This window comes from Echinops telfairi, unplaced genomic scaffold (genome assembly GCF_000313985.2).
Source record: "Echinops telfairi isolate 266 unplaced genomic scaffold, ASM31398v2 ScPeMD7_7457;HRSCAF=8495, whole genome shotgun sequence".
NCBI lineage: Eukaryota > Metazoa > Chordata > Mammalia > Afrosoricida > Tenrecidae > Echinops > Echinops telfairi.
The window spans coordinates 16792367-16802679 of NW_022111357.1; the positions used below are offsets into that span (position 1 = coordinate 16792367).

The 10313-nt window shown below is 53.7% G+C and overlaps 1 protein-coding gene across 1 annotated transcript in view; it reads right to left on the minus strand.

The window, feature by feature from the left end:
• Positions 1–221: 221 nt before the first annotated feature.
• The window catches only part of SESN2 (sestrin 2), a 19933-nt gene continuing 9841 nt past the window's right edge, over positions 222–10313 (minus strand). Inside the window, exons 3-10 of the mRNA XM_004705056.2 lie at positions 8141–8338; positions 7638–7820; positions 7343–7552; positions 6144–6297; positions 5478–5596; positions 4707–4897; positions 2435–2579; positions 222–1875 (exon numbers count right to left, since the gene is read on the minus strand). Coding sequence (XP_004705113.1) covers positions 1789–1875; positions 2435–2579; positions 4707–4897; positions 5478–5596; positions 6144–6297; positions 7343–7552; positions 7638–7820; positions 8141–8338 — 1287 coding nt within the window. The 3' untranslated portion in view covers positions 222–1788. The remainder of the gene's footprint in view (positions 1876–2434; positions 2580–4706; positions 4898–5477; positions 5597–6143; positions 6298–7342; positions 7553–7637; positions 7821–8140; positions 8339–10313) is intronic.

Sequence of the window (10313 nt, forward strand, 5' to 3'; positions counted from 1 at the left end):
GGAGCTAGCGCAGAGCTTGGTAAATGAGGCCAGCTGTAGATGGACACCCAAGGGGCACACGCTGCTTTCCATGCCAACCGCTCCCAACCCTGTCGTCACTGGGTACAAGGGCCTGGCAGAGAGGGGGCAGGAGGGCAGGTCTGTGATGCAATCGCCACGCCGTGCTTGTGCTGGGAGGTGAACCATGACCCTGAGGAAGTGGAGAGACCATTAGCAAGAAGTACAAAACCAAACCTCCGTGAACCTTTATTTGTCGACACGAATAACAAAGCCAAAGGTTTCTGTACTTAACACTGGGCATCTCTCCCCACCCACCAGGGGGCTTTTCTCAGGGTCACCCCTTCTCCTCCAGGATACACACTCCCATGCTCAGGCCCTTTCCCACTTGCCAGCTTCTTTGTGGGGAGGGGCTGGAGGAGGTGCCCGTGGCTTCCCGTGCCTGCGCGGGTATGAAATGTGGCACTGGCCCAGCTCCTCTCCTACCCCACTTCCGGGTGGGGAAGGGTGGTGGCAGCATCTTGGCCCTTCCCTTTCTTTGGCCACCTCCAAGCTGGGCAGAGGGGAGGCATATGCTGCCGGAAACAGGGCCAGAGAAGCCAGAATTCACAGCTTGTTTGTTACAGAAAGTGGCTGGGATCAGTCCACCATGCCGCAGCCTGCCTCTCGTCCATTGAGGGCAAGAAACAGACACCGGGAAAGAGCAGCCGGATGTCCCCAGAGGCCTTCGAGATCCTGCCTGGAAGTCTGTTTGCTGCTGGCCTGGGACTCGCAGGGTGAAGAGTCAGACAGCTTGGAAATCTCCATCTGCCCCTTGGTCTGCAGCTGTGGAAATGGAGGTCAAGGTGGTTTGGCAACATAGCCATGGTCACCAGGCTGGTGCCGGGCCCCAAACAAGAATACTGGTGACTCCCGGCTCTCCCTTGGGCCACACGGTGCTCTCTGAGCCACCATGAAAGGTTCGAAAGTGTTTTTGGCAAACACTTGTGGCCGAGCCACGAGAGATAGCGTGGTGCCAGTCTCTGCAGGGTGGGCGCAGTCCTGAGGAGAAAAGATTCTCCCATCCCTGCTCCCCCTGATATGGACTCCTGGGAAGAGGCCCCTGAGGAGATCTGAGCAACCATCGAGGACCAAGAAGCAGAGAACCAGTCATCGAAGACGCCCGCTTCTCCAGAAGGCGGAGCCACTGGCAGAGGCCCAAAGTCTCTGGAGACACATGTGCTGGGTCCCACACACCCAGGACGGGCATAACGGGTTAAGAGGGAGAAGAAGGTCGAAAGAGCTACACTTGGATGGGGCAGTGGGGAACGAGGGGCCTCAGACTACCCAGCAGAGCAGGGTTAAGGGGAGCCAGGCACACAGACCAGCTGGGACCCTGGCTTTCACATTGATGGGGGAATGGCAGGCGGGAGGTAATGAGTTCTGGGAAGGAGGGGTCAGAAGGGCAGAGCCGCCTGGAGTGTCAGTCCCTGGAGGAGGCGTCTGCCCCTTCCGCAGGGCCAGCCAGGGACTTCCAGTCCAGGGAGGCCCCAGAGCTTGTGGGGTGGCCCCTTGAAGTCTCCTTGTCCTCTCCTGGCTCCCAAGGAGCAGTGCCGGGATCCCAGAGTCCGTGTGATGATCCTGTCCATTGCAGTGAGAAAAGGGAGGGTGTGGCTCGGGGCTGCAGGTCACACGCATGCCCACACCCAGAGGGGGCTGGGCGGGCATGGGCCAAGGACGAGTCTGGGTCTGTCTCCAGGCAGAGAAGTCTTTGCAGGGCCAGTTGTTCCAGGGCCAGGTCCGGTGTAGGAGTCAGGTCATGTAGCGGGTGATGGCACGGAGGGCGTAGAGCAGGGCGGCTTGCATCCGAGCCTCCAGGAGCAGCAAGTTCACGTGGACCTGGGGTACAGAGAATGGCTTGTTGGTAACTGTGGTAGCCCTGCCCTCCCCTCACTCCTCCCAGATTGTCACTCTCTCTGACTACTCCCCTTGCACACACACGGAGAGATGCCTGCCTTTCCTAGGGCTCTGAGCAATTGGGTAGGAATACTGACTAAGGATAGGGGGGTTGAAGCCATTTTCTCATTCCATCCTCCCAGTAGCCTTAAAATGCAGATAGTATCTACTATTCCCATTGTAAAGTGAAAAGGCTCAAAGGCAAGCTGACCTGCCCCACTGTCACACAGCAACTGAGTAACAGTACTGCCATTTAACTCAGGTCTACTGGGTGGCCCCAGAGGACCCTGGGAAGCAGGAGCACGTATTGGTATTCGCAGATGAGGCAGCCGGGTCTGGAACCACACAGGAGTGTAGGACTTGCACCCAGAACGACAGACCCAGGCATCCTGCCTGGCAGAGCAGACCCACCCTGGGGGTTTCCTCACAGGTCCTCCTCCCTTGTCCCCTTCGCTCGCTGTGCTTGTCTACTCCACCCTGCCCCCTCCCCGACGGGCTGTACCTTCTCGGAGTGGCGGAAATGCCTCCAGAAGAGGTTGTACATCCGCCGGGTGGTCTTCTCTGGGTAGCAGGCTACCGTCTTGATGTAGACCTTAAGGTTTCGTTCCAGGAGCTGGTTCACCTCCCCATAGTCATAGTCGTCATATCTGGAAGGAGAGGCCCCAGCAACGTCACTTACCTTCTACCCCCCGAAGTAACAGCCTCCCCTCAACCCCCACAGACAGAGGAACGGAGAGCGGTGAGAACAGGCAGAAGGTCAGAAGCAACAAGAGGCTGGTTCCACTAGGACAGGCGGGTGTCAAGTGGCAGTGGCCACCAGCCTCTAAGGGACGCACAGAGAGCGAGCACGCTGCATTAAGTACCACTGTGTGCCAAGTACTTGTGAAACCCTAAAAATTGCTGTACACAGCAAGGTTCATGAACTGAGATGCAGCTGGAATGGGATTCAAACTCAGGTCTGCCCGGCTACAAGGCCGTAGTCCTTCTGAGCTAAAGGCCATGGAAATATCCACTCTGGAGAAGAAAGAAGGAAAGGCTCAGCAGGAGCTGCTTCCCATTCTGTAGTCGGGCACATGAAAGCCTGAGGAAGGCCACTAATTGGCTCAAAGTCAAAATTGGAGACAAAGAGAGAAGACACACTGTCCACTCGCTACTTGAGTGAGCCAGGGCAGTCATAGATATTACAGAACAGGGGGGGTGAGCAAGGCTGGCTGAAAATGGATAGACAGGTGCAGAAAACTAAGGTGAGGGAGTAAGCTCCAGGTGGTGGTGAAGAAGCCTGGACCGGAGAGCTGGGCAGGGACTAGGCCATGCTGCCTTCTAAGCTGCTTGTCCTTGGCCTCCTCTGTGTCCTAAACCTGCCAAGGACCACCAGGGGGGTGGCCAAGGAAGTATAGCGCAGCCTCCTCGGTGAGATACAATTGAGAGTCCACCGGTGATGGACAGAACAGCATGCTCTCAAGTGTGAAAGGAGAAAAGCAAAGACAGACAGACAGACCTGTGTTCCCGGAAAGTAGGTATGGTTCACCCAAGGAGCACACTGAGTGGGCAAGGAACCAGCAACGGGTCTTGTTTTGTGATCGGTGAGAGTAGAGGCAGGATCGTGGATGAGTGTTGTTGTTAACTAGGCTTTCTTCTTAGCTGTGTTTTCTTAAATCAGACTGTCCTTACAGCAAATACATTCATGATTTTTAAAAAGAGAAATGAACCACTATAATTTCAACTGTACAAAAGCGATTGCATGGAAGAAACGAAAGATAATGGAAAACCACTCCAGGAAGTGGGTGTGGATGAAATGGAGCGGCAGCATTTTGAGAGATTGTTTTTCTTCTTAAGCTGGAGTTTTCCATATTCCAGAGAATGAGATTAGATCTTTTACGTTAAAAAAAGATTTATGTAGAAGGCTAGTCAGTACCCATGTAGTTTAAAATAGTGAAAAAAAGCAAACAAGTAAATCCGACGGGAGGTTGTCTGAGCCATTCTGAGGCACCCACATCAGAATATCATGGCGCGGTTAGGAGTAAGAGCGCTATGGACGAGGCCAGGCACGTGCAGGGGGCTTGGCCGTAGACGAGTAAGAGCGCTACGGAGACTGAAAGGAAGCAGACTCACGATGGAGCATTTGGTGAAGAACTTGCAGAGGATATTGCATCAATTAAAAAACAAAACAAGACTCGACTTACAAAAACAAAAATCAGGAAGTACTTAAGAAGATGAAAATGTAATTCATCACTTTCTATGACACAGAGATAACCATCATTGAATATAAAGAAACTTCAATTGCATAATATTTCACTGGATGACCATACATAGCATTACTAAGGACCCCTATTTTAGCATTTAGGTGTTGTTGAAGGAGCAGGTGGTGCTGTAAGCACTGGCCTGGCAACCTCAGTGGTTCGAACCCACCAGCCTCTCTGCAGGGGAAAGATGAGGCTGTCTGCTCTGGTAAAGATTTTACAGCCTTGGGAACCCTACAGAGGGTTGCTATGAGTCCAAATTGACTCGATGGCAGTGGATTTGTTATCCTTATTTATTGTGAGGCAAGGACTGCTACCTGGAATGAAAATAAAATGTAAACATCATTCAGGCTGGGAGGTGAGATGGAAGAGCTTCATTTCTGAGGCTCAAATAACCAGCACTGCTATGATCTCTCAGTCAGCATGGACATCCATTTGTCCTGAAAGACAGCACAGGCACAGAGAATGGAAGAGAGGACAAGAGAACTGGGAGCTGCAGCACATGCATGCCCTGGGGGAGGGGACTGTGGCTACCTGATGCCAAAGACACAGTGGATGTAGTTCCAGATGGCCCTGCGGAGCATGGAGGTGTCCACGCCACTGTGCATGGCAATGGTGTTGTAGGTGAGACCATAGGCCGCCTGGAACTTCTCGTCCAACAGCTGGCCACCTTCGGGGTAGAGCCGCTGGATGAGCGAATAGCCGTGGTCTTCCCAGGTGTAGTCCTGAGAACAACAGGAAGGAGTCCGTCAGCAGGGCCTGTGCGATCCAAGCCTGGTCAGAAAGGGCCTAGGTGCTGGGCCGCTGGAGCACACCTCTGTTCTCTAGAATGCCCCCTGCCGCCCACCCCCCACACAGAACCTGCGGCTGGTTCCAGGTAAGAAGCTGAGGAAGGGACATCGTGGTGATGAACTCTTCCTTAAGGTCAGAACCTCCTGAGCTTGGGGCAGCGGGGTTCCATCAGGATTCAGAGGGTCTCCTATGCCCCTAATGGAACCTAGGAGGATTCCAGGTAGGGAGAAGTGCCTAACTCCATAACCATTTAAACCAGCGGTTCTCAACCTGTGGGTTGCGACCCCTTTGGGGGTGAGGGGGGGGGGTGCGTGTGGAATGTCCCTCTCATAGGGGTCGCCTGATTCATCACAGTAACAAAATGACAGTGATGAAGTAGCAGTGAAAATAATTTTATGGTTGAGGGGTCACCCCCACATGAGGAACTGTATTAAAAGGGTGTGGCATGAGGAAGGTTGAGAACCACATCTGTTCCGTCTGCTAATCTAGAGCAGCGGGCAGGAAGATGCTTACCTGGGCCCGGAAGGTCGGGGGTGCTTCTGCCCCTCTTCGGGTAAAGTCTTCATATCCAAAAGTGGGGTCTTCCACAAAGCACAGCATGTCTGGGCGTGGAGAGGGCTCCAGGATGTCCGCTGGAAACCAGGTCGGAAAGAGGTCACCATGAGGCTGGCGCCTGGTGCACACACACCCCGACCTCTCGACTTCCATTCAACCATGAAGGCAGGGCAAAGGCAGGCACAGAGTAGAGGGAGAGAGGAAGTCCCTGCATACAGTGAGTGGGACCCAGACTGCAGCCGAGGTCTGGCCCTTGGGGAGGAGGGCAGAGAAGGTCCCTAGAAATTACAGCAACATCAGCAGTGGCCATTTTCTATGGGATTGCTTAGCCTTGGTCCGTTTCTGTGCTAAGAGCTGTGTCTCTGCTGCCCCGTGTAGCCTCCACCCCAGTCCTGCTTGTGTGAGGGGACTGAGGCCCGGAGGCAGGAAGTGACTTCCGGCTCTGTCAGTGGTCACACAGTGGAAAGGGGAAGAGACTAGAATTCAAACCCAGGTCTCTCCCCCAAAGCCCATGCTCAGAAAGCAACTGAAAGCGTGGTCAAGACGTGGTGGCCTCCAGAACCGACGTGGTGCACGGCATGGTGGCGACTCCCCCCCAGAGGAGGGGCAGCACAGACCCAGTACCTGAGGGAGTCACCAGCAGGCTTTCCGACTTCTCCAATTCGAAGCGGTTCTCCATCTCCTCCTGGGACGCCCCCTCCTGCAGCAGCAGGTTCTCCTGAAGCTGCCGCAGCCGTTCCATCAGCGTCTCCACATCCCGGGCAGCGGCCTCAAAGCCCTGCGGAGGAGAGGGGGGCCCAGCGATGACCTGCTGTCCCTCCCCACAGCCCACTGAACGCACCACACACCCTTCCCAACCCGGGGCTGCCTGGACGACTGTCAATGCCCAGCTCGGCCTCTGTGCTGTGAGGCCTGGCCCGGCCTCAAAGGTGAAGTTTAAGAAGCCACAGAAGACAGACATGGCAGTTCTTAACCTGTGAGTCATGACTCCTTTGGGGGTCAAACGACCCTTATGCAGGGGTTGCTTAAGACCATCGGAAAACACATATTTCCGATGGTCTTAGGAACCGAGACACCCTGCTCTATCCGTCTCCAGTCGGGTCTGCCCACATGCAGATACGCCCACCTATGATGACCCAGCATGAAGACTGTTACCCATGCTGCACCATGCTTCAAGACAAAATTTCGTTTATTTGTCATTAGAAATCAATATTTCACAATATAGAATGACATATTGTTTTTGTGATTTGTCACTATGCTTTAACGATGTTCAATCTGTAACAATGAAAATACATCCTGCAAATCAGATAGTTACATGATTATTCATAACAGTAGCAAAATTAGTTATAAAGTAACAACCAAAAAATTGTGATGGTTGGGGGTCACCACCACATGAGGAACTGTATGAAAGGGTCGTGGCATTAGGAGGGGTGAGAACCATGCTTCAGAGCATCCACTTCTCTCACAGGGAAGGTCTTTTTAAAGAATCTGGGTTTTTATAGTAAAACTAATCAGGCCACTTCATGAATAAGCACTCTTAAGAAATCATTTTGAGACTGAGAAGGAAAGAGGTGACTTTGCGCCTGTGGGGTTCCCTGCTGAACGGCCCGTCACATCATGATCTCACTAGCGCCTCACCACCCTGTGATGTAATCCTCACGGTCCTCTTCCCCGCACTTCACAGACAAGGAAACTGAGCTTCAAAGGCAATTAGCTTGTCTAGGGCCTCTCGGTGTGAGGGGACAAGGAATGGGATTTTCGAAACCGCCAGAGCCCATGCCACCTTCTGTCCCCCCACCAAGACCCAGCAGGTGGGGACTTACCCCAGAGTTGTTCAGTGGATCTCTGCTAGGGGGGGTGCTCTGCTCACTGGGAGAAGGGGCCTGTGGGGCCGGGCTGCCGTCCGTGTCCCCCTCGGGAAGGATGCCACAGCCAAACACGAAGGAGGCCAGCGAGTGGCAGTGGGTGAGCAGGACCAGGGCCTGGATGAGTTCAGCCAGCGACCAGCTGTGCTCACCCGTCTTCAGCAGGGCCTGCAGGAAAAGGAAGGCCGGACCCACTCAATGCCTGTCCTTGGGCTGCCCCTGCCCCGGCCACCGGACTCTCCACCCACTGCACCTGGATGTGCTCCTTGGTGATGAGCCACGGCCGATGCGCCAGCAGCTTGTTGATCTCACTGAGTTTGCGCAGCTTCTGGGGGGCACGGTGGAGACCCAGCAGCCATTCAGGGTCACCGCCCGTCTGCAGGAAGTCAGCCATGTGGGAGCCCACCAGGTAGGAGCACTGGTGGCGGGAGGCAGCCTGTGGGATGAAGGACAGACCTGGCTGACCCTGCCTCTTTCTGTGCCCTGGTTCGGGGTGGCTATCCCATGGGGACAACACCACAAGGTTCATCATTACCTGGAGCAGGAAACCTAAGTTCTAGCCCTAGATCTGCCACCAGCTTGCTGTGCGACCTTTACAGGTCACTAGGTCCCTTTATACCTGCGTTTCCCATCAACAAGCATGTGCTTCTTCACAATCTAAAATTCTACGAACCATCAGATGAAGCCAGGGTTTCTGCCTTTCTTGAGGCAGAAGCCCCCGTGACCCCCTCCACGCGTCAAACCCAGCAGGCTCACCATGATGGCTATGTAATGGCGCCAGGAGCTGGCCAGGGGCCCATCCGTGTGCAGCAGCAGGTAGTGCAGGCGCCAGAAGGTGCTGAAGTAGTCCGGGTGCAGGCCCATGACCACAGCCAAGTTGTCCACCCGCCCCGAAGACATCAGGGCCTCTAGCCCCAGGTGATGCTCCAGGCTCTCAGCCCCCTCCCGAAGGACCTGCCAAGAAAAGGTGGGGAGAACACGGGTTACCCCCCTGCCCTCCTTTGCCAAAGAGACCAACACACTCGGTGCAGTGGGTTTATAACAGCAAGAAGCAGAAACAGCCTCCCTGGCCCCAGAAAAGGGGAGGCCGGGGAAGAAAAGAGATCTCCTTAAGCGATTGCCTCACATAAGCAAAGCTGCTCATACTTATAGAATGCTTATTATGTGCCAGGCATGGTTCACACACTTGGTAGATATGAACTCATTTAATCCTCACGACTCGTGGCGTTTTCAGGTAGGAGGCTAGGCACGAGGTGGTTTCTCCTGCCCTCGTGCAGCTTTCTCTCTAACAGTGCCAAGCCCATACCAGCCTGGCAGAGGAGGGGCGATACTAGAACGTCCGCGCTTCCTGAGCGCATTCTCGGTGCCAAGTGCCGAGAAGCTAGGCGCTCTCCTGCATGAGCTGAGTGAGCTGTCCCCCTAGTCCACTGAGGCAGGCACTGTGCTCTTCCCCAACTGGCAGAGGAGGACAGCGAGGCCCGCAGAGGTCTGGTTCCTTGCTCAGGGTTAGCTGAACCCCTAAGCCGATCTCTTTGCTGTTTCATGAAAGGCGAGTAACTGTTTATAGGAGGCTGTGATGCGGGGAATACACGCAATATTTGATCTTCAAATTCTGGGCAACCGATGTAATGGAATCAGGGGGCCGTTCTTCGGCTTCCGGTTCTGCGAGGTGGAGGGAGTGCAAGCACTGAAACGTTGGTTGACAGCTCATTAACCACTTGGCCTACACATCCTGGAGAACAAAAGGACAAGGCGGCAAAGCACTCAGCGTCGTGGATGACAAGTTGAAAGAAAACGAGGAATCCACCTTTGCCATACATCGCCCGCCCCTGGCATCTGACAGTCACGCAGGCGCACACGCACACAAAAGCAAGCTCCGATGATGAGAAAGGTTTTCAGCTGTTTTGCTCACTGCTGGGTCCCCAGCACCTGACACAATGCCTGGCACAGATCAGCCACCCAGCAGACACCTAACAGGCGCAGGAATGAACGAACTGCCCGTCGATGAACGATGCCTCAACTATATTGCTCATGAAAACAAAACAAAACTCCCCCCAGCTATAAACCAAGGGTGTCAAACTGACGGCCCCCAAAGCAATTTTTTGTGGCCCACGATGCTCTGAAATAAAATGTCACGAGGGAGTTGTGTGTACAGTATTGCCTTGATCTCCCCTAAGCGCTATTTTCTTCATAACAAATTTTTCTACTTTCATTTTATTTCAGAGCAGTGTGGGCCACAAAAAATTACCTCAGGGGTCACATGCGGCCCACACAGGGTGCCAGTTGGACACCCCTATGACCTTGGTTTTGTCATGAAAATAAATATCTATTGGGGAAAAAAAAGTCCATACGCAGTTGTGAACAGTTGCAATGATGAGGCATGGGAGTGCAAAGGACCAGAGTGTTCTGAAGCGTTGGGGTTTATTTTTTCACAAGGACCATATACGCTACTTTTCAAAAAGTGTTTCAGTGTCTGCAAGGGCAAGAAGAGAAACATGGATCGTTATGTCTCCTTAAGAGAAAAGGAGCACTGATCTGGGAATCAGCAGTTTGGCTGCTACCTAGCCGTATTATGAAGGAACCCAGGTGGTGCTGAGCGTTAGGCAGGAGGCTGCTAACGGCCAGGTCAGTGGGGAAAACCCACCAGCAGCTCCTTGGGAGAAAGTGGAGGCTGTCTTGCTCCCATAAAGATTGACAGCCTCCAAAACCCTACAGAGGGTCACTATGAGTCAGCATGCTTGGTTTCTGGCTTCAGAAAAGCTCACTGTCATCCAGTTGATTCTGACTCACAGTGACCCCGCACACAGTAGGATTGGCCCTGTGGCTTTCTGAGGCAGTAATGGTTTACAGCAGTGGTTCTCAACCTTCCTCATGCCGTGACCCTTTAATACAGTTCATGTGGTGACCCCCCAACCATAAAATTACTTTC